This window comes from Schistocerca americana, chromosome 3, assembly GCF_021461395.2.
Source record: "Schistocerca americana isolate TAMUIC-IGC-003095 chromosome 3, iqSchAmer2.1, whole genome shotgun sequence".
Classification (NCBI taxonomy): domain Eukaryota; kingdom Metazoa; phylum Arthropoda; class Insecta; order Orthoptera; family Acrididae; genus Schistocerca; species Schistocerca americana.
The window spans coordinates 525343480-525355557 of record NC_060121.1 but is presented as its reverse complement, the minus strand read 5'-3'; the positions used below and the strand labels follow the sequence as shown (position 1 = coordinate 525355557).

The 12078-nt window shown below is 37.3% G+C and overlaps 2 protein-coding genes across 3 annotated transcripts in view; one reads left to right on the top strand and one right to left on the bottom strand.

Moving 5' to 3' along the window:
• The window catches only part of LOC124605497 (protein lifeguard 1-like), a 44718-nt gene extending 35411 nt beyond the window's left edge, over nucleotides 1-9307 (bottom strand). The window contains exons 1-2 of one of the 2 annotated variants that reach the window (XM_047137226.1): nucleotides 9079-9307; nucleotides 8756-8819 (exon numbers count right to left, since the gene is read on the bottom strand). In XM_047137226.1, coding sequence (XP_046993182.1) covers nucleotides 8756-8807 — 52 coding nt within the window. In that variant the 5' untranslated portion in view covers nucleotides 8808-8819; nucleotides 9079-9307. Of the gene's footprint in view, nucleotides 1-8755; nucleotides 8820-8983 lie in introns of both variants that reach the window. The other variant, XM_047137225.1, reaches the window with a different exon arrangement.
• A 192-nt stretch (nucleotides 9308-9499) lies between these two features.
• The window catches only part of LOC124605499 (ras-related protein Rab-10), a 31208-nt gene continuing 28629 nt past the window's right edge, over nucleotides 9500-12078 (top strand). The window contains exon 1 of the mRNA XM_047137227.1: nucleotides 9500-9699. Coding sequence (XP_046993183.1) covers nucleotides 9573-9699 — 127 coding nt within the window. The 5' untranslated portion in view covers nucleotides 9500-9572. The remainder of the gene's footprint in view (nucleotides 9700-12078) is intronic.

The following is a 12078-nucleotide window of genomic DNA, read 5'->3' as shown; positions in this document are numbered from 1 at the left end:
AAATTTGTGAAAATGAACTTACAGGAACTGATTTGCAACTTGAGTTACGTGGCAAATGTGTTTAGGTATTAGGTAGTGGTTTCATCAATGCTGCTTTACACTGCCTAGCGTGTATCTACTACTGCAGAGTGATGGGACGTCGGAAGGAAGAAATATAGAGGTAGGTGAACTGTTCAATGAAAATGACAGAGAGTAAGGAGATGAGAGAGAGACTGACCGACCGTCCCTGCCCTGCTGCAAGGAGTACAAGTCAGATTGAGGTAGGATATCAACCACGTTCTTTTTGAAGACACTATCCCAGCATCTGCCTTAAAGATTCAGAGAAAATGAAAGTCTAACTCTGGGTGCTGGGGACGGATTTGAACCACTTTCCTAGCAAATGTGAGTCTGGTGTATTAGCCACTGTACCAACATGGTCAGTTTATCCTGTTATTGTGTGAGCACTCAATAACACTTTTAGTCATAAATACAATTCTGTCGCCGTCAAAAAATAGAGTGTGTAGCTCCAGTTTCTCAAGTATCTTTCACAAATATCCTCAATGAATTTTTGTTAATGCCTATTTTCATACTGAAAAATATCACTCATAGTGAAAGCAGACCACAAAGAAACAAATTATTTTTGTTCCTAGTTATTCTCTATTTTTCGCCAAAGAAAAGCTCATATGCTGTAAAGGTTCCAGTTTCTGTCACATCCATCATTTGGTTTCAGTGCATTGAGAGCTCTACTTGCATCCATCAAACATACATGGTACTGTACTTCCACTGTCAGAAAGAAAAGTTGTTTGGACAAAGTCTCACGCAACTGGTACAGTATGACAAACCCTAACCTCATCTAACTCCCACCAACCCAATTAAGGGCTCAGATAGCTAGGAAAAGTTGGAAAGACCTGTAATAGTAAAACTGAGAAGGCTAAAAATTAAATCAACATCAGTTGGACCAACAATCGTAAAATAAAGTAAGAGAAATAATCTGGTCAGAGTCACCCAGACTTAGCACGTAATGAAAGTCATCCCCCCCACAGCCATTCCATGCCAATCTATTATAATCAAGATATTAAAGGTAGAAACAGCACACAGTAGCTTAGAGGAACTATAAATCTGTTCAACTGTTCTTTCGTCATCAGCTACTATAAAGGATAAGGAATCCTTAGGTCTTGCATCAATCTGAATACTACTCCTAAAATGCAAAATAGGGTGTGGCATGAAGAGGTGCTAACTGTATTTAAAACCAAATAAAACAGAGTAAACGAGGGACGACAAAGGTATCTGGCAGAGGAAATAGGGTCGAGGGGCCTCCAGACCCTGGCATGTGGCAGGAAACCTCAATCACCTCCCCCTCCCCCAAAAGTAGTTTAAAAAGTTATACCTAAGAAGAAAAGCCATGTTCTCAGAGAAAATTAAGACACCATTCAATTGTCCATACAATGTGTGTCAGTATTAGAAGCAAATGACCAGGAGGACCATGCTTAGCATGGAGAGCTGGGAGGACGCAGGATTCCACGAGGGTGTGATCTCTTATCTGTACGGCTCCACAACATAAGAGTGGCTAAGGGTTAATCTGATAAGACCAATTCAGAAGGGACAGAGGATTGTGGATTCTTTCCAGGAGGAGCAGGAACAGGAACACCATCCAGTCATAGCCTCTATAAAAAAGAATCTGTCTTTATATTTTCTTAACACATCTTCTGATGTATAAAGCTCCTAATGGCTATTCATGTGCTGCCATGCCACTTCTTTTAATTGTATTTTATCAATTAATACTGCATATCTAGTTACACATCCATTACAGGCCTAAACACAAAATGTAATTTATGCAGAAATATCCAACAACCCTTAAAGTTCTGTAACAAGCAGCATTGCAATGAGATTGTCGAGAACAGCTGTTCTCTTTTCAAACATATATAACTAGTTCATGAACTTTTACAGCCATTAAACATTTAAAGCATACCGTACAATGCAGTGGAGCAAATATGAACTATCATGAAAACCGATTACAATCAGGAGAGCTATGTCCTGATTATGTGCCCCTCCATATCGCCATCCAGTGACATATGAGCTGAGGATGACACAGCATTTGGTTGGTAATGTTGGGCCTACAAGGCCTGTTCAGACAGTTTAAGTGACATATGGGCTGAGGATGACACAGCATTTGGTTGGTAACGTTGGGCCTACAAGGCCTGTTCAGACAGTTTAGTTTATACATAGAAACAACACTTCAAATGTTTATTATTGTAACGGACAGCAATATTCTTTCAGAAAACAGATGGGAGACAGACACACAAGCAATTTGATATAACTATCTGTGATCTAGGAAACATCATAATTCAATCTCTGTGGTGGCTCCACAAGCTAAATTTTGTACATCTATGCAGTTAAAAACCGACCAGCTATATCCGGTGCTTTGTAAAACTGCTATCCTCATTATTTGTTACCAGCTGAAACTTGGTGGCACACTGGAATTAACTGGTTTTCTACCATTTGAAAGCAGAGTTATGTTTATGATTCAAAGGCCAGCACCATGCTTCAGCTTCCTATTAGCTCCGCCTCAGTCCCTCCCAACACCATGAAAGGGTCTCCAACATGCAGCACACACCTAATATATGAGCACAGTAAACATGCCAATAATGTAATCACGGCAGCTGCTCCAAACATGATTGGTGCTAGGTATGAAACATTGCAGTTAACCTATGGAATGTTGCTGCTAACAGCAATTACTTTTCTATAAAAGCCGTTGACAAAATTAGAATAGTTGCCCATGGAGGGCAACCTGATGATAGTTTAAAGAGTTGTACATGTTCACGCTTGTTTTTGGTACAGTTTGTAGAGATCCTATAAGAAGATGACAATGATATGCCTTCAATTTGGCTCATTTGTTGCCTACATCAAACCATTAACTTTTGCACTGATTTGTTGCTAGAAACAATACAGGAATTTGCCAACCATCAATTTGAAATACACTCTCTTGGCTTAGACAGCATCTGTTTATTAATTTAAATCCCAGTAGTAATTTGGTGGTGAAGGTGGCACCAGCAAGTGTGTGCATGGTGCAACAAAGAATGGAATGAAAACATTTCAATACGATATAGAGAACATACTGAAAGACTTTGATACTAGTGATTACAATGTGTCAATAAGCTTGGTATTTCTATGTCTCTCATAAAATAACATTAACTAAAAAAACCATTGCTTACTAAACATTCTACTATGCACATTCTTGGCAAACTTTTGACACCTGTTAGAATTATTTACCATAACAAAGTTGGTGAACAAATATCCCCGAGAGTAGTTTTGAGCTTTGCGAACCTCCTTCACATGTTTACCTCAATCAACCACATAATTCGAACTTATATATGTCTATGACAGTACCTACATACATTTGTTATCACCCTGCAGCCATTTTCACTACACAGCTGCAAGCTGAGCACTGCCAGCTGCCACAGATCTTTTGCAAAGTTTACTGTAGAGTTCCATTCAAATGCCTGTCTTATTTGAATTAAAATTCTAAACTCAATTATATTATACCTATTGTAACTATCACCATAAACTTATAGTATGTCACTGTTCTAACTTGCTTGCTACCCTGCATTCATGGTAATGTCTAACTTTTGTTCACAAACATTATAACTTTCCAAATCTAACGGGGTAAGTATATATTACCATCTACCAAACCCTATGCATCTCATAAAACTCCTATGCATCATTTCTGGGCCATGAATAACATGTTGAGAATACTGGAAAATACTGTAAATAGGTGAAGTGAACCAACATGGAACACTGAAATCACTGGTAATAACTGCAAATCAATAAAAATCTGTTACACAAGACAGCCAATATGTTGTTATAAACATCAAACTGATGACATAATTATGAATGGTTTTATCCTGCTTTAAACCAACCACAAAAGCAACACTTTAACAATCTACGTGAAACAGTCATCCTAATTTCTGACGTTCTGTAACAAGATGAGAATCGTTAACAAGGGAAGCCCTAATAGGTTGAAAGTAGTATGTGGAGCCAAAATATTTGCGGAAGTATTATAGAAATGCCAATATTTTGTGCTGCAACAACTGAGGGAGATAAAGATATGTAACAGTCCATCAATAGTACATTTTAACTGATGACCAGCATTGCAGTGTCATGGTACGGCTTTGCATGAATGTGGCTGTTATGTATGTTTACTAAACACAAACTTAACAATATTAGAAAAAGGACAGATTGTCACTCACCGTAAAGATGACCCACTGTGTTACGGACAGGCACAACAAAAAGACTTCCATATATTACTGCTTTTGGCCCAACCCCTCTTCAGCACAGAAAAATAATACACACACATTCATATAAGTCAGCACACCTCATGCACACATGACAGCTACCAGCTACCACCAGCAGACGACTAGAATGCGTCGCATTCCAGTCGGAACTGAAAGTGAGACCAGTCATGTGTACGAATTGCACACACGTGTGTATGTTTTCTATCTTGATTGTGAGTGGTAATGTATCAGGAATTTTCACATTTTTTATATTCCAAACTGGAGTTTCCATTGTTTAGTAAAAACCAAACACAAATTCTTAATTTATCAGCTTCAATGACCGCCAATGCACCACTGTTCTCACTTTGTAAGCAATAAATCATTCCTAGGCCTCAAAAAGAACATGCACTGCCTCATAGGCATTTTTTTCACTTCAGAACAAAATCTCATCACCTACAAATGAGAGTTGGCCCAGTCGAACTCATGTCATTAAGAAAAATCAGAAGTAACAGCCTCCTTAGGATGATTTTTGTGGCACACCACATATCAGTTTCTCTTTCCATGAGGCTGCTGCTTTCACCAGTTCAACCTAATGTTTGTTAGCTAGCTAAGATCCAAGGGCTGCCATATAACACCACCTCAATACCATAGGATTTTCAGTTACTAACAAGGGTAACAAGTGAACCTCCCCCCCCCCCCCTCCCCAGATTTAGTTATAAGTTGGTACAGTGGAACACAGATAAATTGAGAAAACAGGAAGAAGTTGTGTGGAACTATGGAGAAAAAAAAAAGCAAAATATACAAACTGAGTGGCCCATGCGCAAGATAGGCAACATCAAAGATAGTGTGAGCTCAGGAGCCCCGTGGTCCTGTAGTTAGTGTCAGCAGCTGCGGAACGAGAGGTCCTTGGTTAAAGTCTTCCCTCGAGTGAAAAGTTTACTTACTTTATTTTCGCAAAGTTATGATCTGTCCGTTCAATGACGTCTCTGTTCACTGTAATAAGTTTAGTATCTGTGTTTTGCGACCGCACCGCAAAACCGTGCGATTCGTAGACGAAAGGACGTGCCTCTCCAATGGGAACCGAAAACATTTGATCACAAGGTCATAGGTCAACCGATTCCTCCTCAGGAAAACACGTCTGATATATTCTATATGACACTGGTGATGGCATGTGTGTCACATGACAGGAATATATTGTCGACCCACCTAACTTTTACACTTGGCGAATGGGTAAAAAGATTCTTCTACCTTGCCCAATTTAGGTTTTCTTGTGGATGTGATAATCACTCCCAAGAAAGTGATGAAAACATAAGAGTTTGTCACATAAACTGCAACAAATAAATGCAACAGTTTCACAGTCACACAATTTTCCCTGTGCTCTGTCAAAACATATGTTTTTAATGTTTTCAAATTTTTCCGTGTGTAGACCGTCAAATCCTGCATATGTCCAAGCAAATCTGAACATGTCCTGGAATTTTGGAGAGCGAAGTTGATTATGTGTGAGTGCCTGAGCTTTGATAATTGACACACGATCACGTAAACAATACTGCTCTGTGTACCTATGCAGCTTCGCAAAATCATAGAATCTTTTTACAAAGTATTTCACTTGCCGAAAACCAAACACATCTAAACGTTGCACAAGAGGTGTACAAGCTGGAGGAATGGTAATCATGTCTACTCCCACACTAAAATTGTACAATGCCTGATCCTTCTGTCCTGTATAGCTGTCAAGGAGTAAGGCAAAATCTTTGTTCGCAAAAGGAGCAATCACACATTCATTACAGTCTTTCACTAGTCTCTTCTCCATTTTTCCTGACGCACTGCAATTCACAATGACATTCGGCGTTTGCGCAAGTGCCCTATTCACCCGTCGCTGAACTTGTGGTCCAAATACACCTTTTTTTTTCCCCTGCAAACATAAATAAAATGTAGGTAAAAGAAATCCTGCTTTGTTCAGAGCATATTGTATGGTATAACTATGTGAAGTGGCATGCAGCTGGTCTACAGTACATTCCGTGTCGCCTTCTCCAACTAACGATAACGTGCGGGTTGATTTCATTTCATAGTTAAAACCGGACTGATCTGTGTTGATAATATATGCGTCGTCATATTGTTGGAATCTGACATTAGTTTCTGTAACAAACGTCTTTGAACATTTTTAGAGTTCTTCCAGTTTATTCGCGTAGTTCTCGCTTACATATTTCGTAATCTTCCTGCTTGTAATTTTGTATTTTCTTTTGTTTATTCGCACTCCTGAGCTCACACTATCCTTGATGTTGCCTATCTTGCACATGGACTACTCAGTTTGTTTATTTTGCTTATTTTTTCATAGTTTCACACAACTTCTTCCTGTTTTCTCAATTGATCTGTGTTTAGTTTTTCAAGGCCTATCCACTGTGCCAACTTATAACTAAATCTGAGGGGGGTGCAATGGGGAGGTTCCCTTGTAAGCAGAGACTTCCATAGGATTCAATTAAACACCTTTTTGAGTCCATAGGAGAACCAATACTGCTATTCTCATGGACTCACTCTTCTGCAAACCAAACAGTGCACGATTAAACAGGAGGTATTCAAAATAACTTCAAAGTTTACTGCATAAAGACTGGTACTGTTGAATGCTTGTTTCAAGAAATCTGCATTTACAAAAGGATACAGATTTCTTAATTACTTCATAAACTATATTTTTCAGTACAGTCTCTGACCATTAGTACATTTTTAGATGCTTAGATGCTTGTTATGGTGACTTCAAAATATCATGGCAATTGAAAAATCCATTCACAAGTTGGGAATTTCATCTACAATTCTTCTCATTTCTGTTATTATACATCCCTCATATGGGTTGATAGAAATTCATGAGGTTAAATTTCTTATTTACCTCACTTTTGACAAATTTTTTTTATTATACCAGCAGGAATTCCTACCACTTCAATCTTGGGCCTTTTAATGTTATCCTGTTTATAATTTGAATACAGATTAACACCAGTTTCAAAGCTAGTATTCAATCTCTTCATTTGCCGCCTTTTTGGCTGTGAAGTTATTGTTAAGTGGAAAAGCCTTTTGTTTCAGCTTTTTGAGCACTTCTCAGGTGGAATGCAAATAAGACTCCTTTCATATACAGCATTACTTACTGATCATCCACTCCTATTTTATACCATAACCTTTTTCATGACGACTCTACCAAATGATTGTAGTTTCCTGATTGTCCCACAAATATTGCCACAACAAAATCTCTGGTGAATTCGTATGTTGCACAAGCAGAAACCTCTCCAAACTTTAAACGAATTCAATACAATGGAGAAGGCAAACTACTAAAAAAGCTGTAAAACCTCTGCACATTTCAGTGGCAAGAAAACATTCTCTTCGAAACGAAGTGCAAATTATCTTAATACAAAAAAAATAATTTTACAAACAAATTTCTTAGCTTATTCAAAATCTGCAATTGAAAATATGCTCTGCTTCTGCAACAGTTAACTCATGACAAGTAATATACCTGTTTCCTTGCAACAGAACAAAACAGAATAACCTAATCAGTGTCTGAACAAATCCATCACAAACAGAATTTGTTGCTTCACACAAGAGCTGTAAGGACAAGGGAGATTAGTGTTCATACACAAGATGTACAAAGTTCCCTCCATCAAACATTGTACAGGGATTTGCAAAATATGTACATATATAGATTTTTGAGTGTTTCTAAATGTGTGTACCATTTCTCAAGAAGTCCAGTTAACAAAGTACAAGTTGCACAAAAAGTACATTTACACTGTTACAAATTTTTACTTTTATATTATTTTATACCACTGAACTAAAATATCTGATTCTAGAACAAAATTCAGTCATTCCTATCCTGTTTTCTGCAAATGACAACATGGTAAAATTTTTTACTGCTGAGGAGGTTTGCCCAAGTAAAATGTTGCAAGTGTTTGTAAACTTAAATGTGCAAGTATGTCAAAAGATGTGAACATATCTGCTAATGGTTCCACAATTACGACAGATGTCATGGGATACTCTCCCTGAACTTAAACTGCAACAACATAAACAAAAGCTAGATAAACTCTTAATACCTTAAATGGTAGCCAACATTTCTACAATGTCAAGTGCATTTGTCTGCTCGTGCACTCCACGATAGTCAACAAGTGAAATAGTCATTAACCTGTTGCCAGAAATATGAAATGAGGGCAGTGGTTACTTGAAAGTTATAAATAACTAAATTTAAATTCCCCTCACCCTCCTATTCTCTAACCTATGCGACAATGTAACAGAATTAATGACATTTATCTGGATTAGAATAGATTTTAACCAGCAGCACTATGAATCATCTTCAATAGTGCCTATTTGCAAAATATAATTAACCCTGACTTATCACCATATTATGTGACATACTGTATACCAAATACAGCACAAAGTTTAAGGTAGAGCTACACTTAACCACTTAGAGCAATGATGTTTCATAGCATTCTTTTATTTTTGCTCATAAAACACAAATTAATTTAGAATATAAAATGAACCTTGTTGTCCAGGATAGTAGCCTGTTGGTGGATTTTGCTGCCAAGTTGTCATCCTGCGGTAAAGCTGCGAACACCAACAATGAGAGAAATGAGGCAACTGCAATACTTCAGAATTTAATTTGACACTTTCTTGAACGAATAGCAAGAGCTCTCACTCATATAAACATCAGTTGATTCTTTTTATGCATCTGCTATAGAAGAGAGAATTTTCATTTAACTCATTTATACCTTTCCTCAATTAGCTGGGTAGTATCAACTACGCGACGCAACGCAACCCCAAAAGGCTTAGAAACGTCAGCCTCGAGTCACACGACAGTGATTACCTGTGTAAATCGATAGTTGTGCAATGTTTTCCTTCTAGAAAGATACAGCTGATTCTGTCGTTCAGCTACTCTCTGTCACGAACAGATGAATGTACCTTGCTGAGAAAACTGCCCTCAGACCCCTATCACAATCGATACAGAAGCTCAGTCACACATTTCTCCCCAAATTTTATTGAGACAACTATATCACGAAAGCCGTAACAACAACGTTAAAGATATGTAATCAGAATGGCCAACAACTAAGAAATTTATAGTTTCCAAAAAGAACATTTTAGTCGGTTTGGTAATATGGCTCTCAAAACAGCATCAAACTGGGCTTGCATGCATTTTCTGCTTGTAAATTATAATAAAATCAATAAAGGCGCTTTATGCTAATTGTTGATAACATAAATTTGCTACGTTGGCAGTACCGTACATCGGAGGCTGTACCACTTCCTCTTTAAAGGAAAGAAAATCTTGAAGTGACGTCTGTGGGCCTTAGAGAACTACGTAAAATGGCGAAGAAAACTTATGATCTGTTATTTAAGTTATTGTTGATAGGTGACTCAGGTGTTGGGAAAACGTGCATCCTATTTAGGTTTTCGGACGATGCCTTCACAACAACATTCATATCCACTATAGGTAAATGTCAGCTGCAAATATTAGTTGTATGTGTAGAGTAATTAGTTGTTTTATATGTTTAATTTCAAAAATTGAAGGAAACTCGTAGGTTCTAAGCCATTGGTGTCTGAATTCCGCAATTTTCATAGTATTGACGTTGCATAGTAATTGGGTGACTGCAAAAAGAAGCAAGTGCCATGTTATTTTTGGTAGTACCATGGAATACTGTGTTTTTTGTGGGGTGGGGTCGAATGGAATGTGGAATATCTTCGGCGTTAATAACTGTACTTAACGCGTTTATGTAATATTCGAATTATGTGAATTAGACGAGTTTTTAAAATTAGCCAATTTTCCAACGAAACCTGTTGAATTGGGTGTAAAACTACGATTATAAATACAGTTTTCTCTTCATGTGACTTTGCTGCGCGGAGTTTTGTGGTGAACGTCTAATAGTAACGACCATTTCTTTTTAACCCAACAAAAATTAAACTTTGTCGGCTAATATGTAAGGGTGATAGCACGGCAAAAATACCGTCGAGATGTTTCTCGATCTCTGATATTTTGCATTAGTTGAAGAGGGAAGTTTTGTTTACTGGTAGTTTCCATTTTTTTCATTTTAACATTCAGAAGTAAATTACATTCTGCATTCTTTTTTAATGAATAGTTGTGTAGTAGTGGTCCAATAACTGACAGAGAGAGAAAAAATATATTTTATCTCTGTCTCTTCCCCCCCTCCCCCTCCACCACCGCCATCGTCAGTGCAAAAAGAATGCCTGTTTCCTTTTTGTATTCATCATTGTATTATGTTGTTGGCATATGCAGTATCTAACATAGTTAAAAATTGAAGTAGATTTTACTGTATATGACTTGCTGAGTCCTTCATTATCTGTGTTATTTAATGATATAATCTTCAGTGCAATGAATTATTTGCAATAAATGGTGTTATTCCCTTCCTAATTTAAGTATCTGTGTTAGCAGTAAACTTTGTTTCTTAGTTATGGAGTATTCCTGTTGCCCTGTGACAGTTTCTTAATGTTTCTTATTCAGAATAAACCAGTGTCTGTAATGGTATTAAAAACACCTGGTTGTTTTGATAACACAAACTTCAAATTGTAGACTAGTAATCTATAACTAGGTTTGCTTTGCTGCCATTAAGTCTGTAGTTTTTGATCATAGTTGTGCTCATTTTTTGGATGTTATATATATATATATCTGCGCCAGTTAAAAGACAACTACTGCACTACTATTTGTTAAAGAATAATGTAATTTACTTCTGGATGTAATATTTGTGTGTTCAGCAGTAGACATTCTCCATTGGATGGATGTAGTCAAATTGCCCTCAATAAATACATTACAAGAAGGAAAGGTGCTATTCACAATATTGCAGAGATACTGAGTCGCATATAGGCACAGCAGAAAGTGTTTCACACTTCAAGCTTTCAGCCAACACACACACACACACACACACACACACGGGTAGTGTGGTTTCAGTTGTCTGAGACTGCAGTTGTGTGTGTGAGTTGTGTTTGCAAGTGTGTGTATGTCTATTGTTGACAAATACCATTAGGCGAAAACTTGAGCATCTCTGCTGTAGGGCGAGTAGCAACTTTCCATTTCATAATATTGCAAGATATCTTGGACATATCCTTTAAGCGAGGTAATGATTAAATCGCATGTGAACGCCTACACCAATTCACTCACTTCACAATGATACTCTTTAGCAGTTTCCCTTCTGGAACACTGTGTGTGTCCAATTTACCTGGAACAGCAACAGTAGGAGATGAACCAGTCAATAAAAGAAAAATTACATGCACTGTGTACTTTTCTTAAGTAAATTAAAGCTGCTTCATACATAGGGGACAATCATCTGTATTTCGTCCGTTGTAATAATGAGTGTATCTAATTTGTTTTTTAGTGTGTAACTGTTGGAAATACATATAGTGAGGGCAAGTGGGCCACATTTTCCAATATTGATGCATTGTTAGTATGAGTAGACTAGACTATTGTACATAAACAGTGTCAGTATTTACTGTCTTATGTATTTAATTGTTAAAAATATATTGACCGTACTTTGCTAATATGGCCCTTCAATGTCAAGTGTTTATCAACTGTAACAAGAATGTGTGCTTCCCAGCTTCGTTCGGAACTGAATTAACTATTTAAATATAGAATTAATTTTTTCCATGCCCTTACATTTGTATTTACATTGTCATTTGTATTTAAAATGTTGTTTCACTGAAATATTTATTAGCCTTCCTTAGATTTACAGAGGTTCTGGATTCGAATTAAACAATCACTTTTTGCTATGAGTGAGGTGTCATCTGCAAACACTACCATTGTCCCATCTACATGTGCATGATCTTTCATTGAACAAAGTTTGTAAACTGCGCCTCTTAAGTA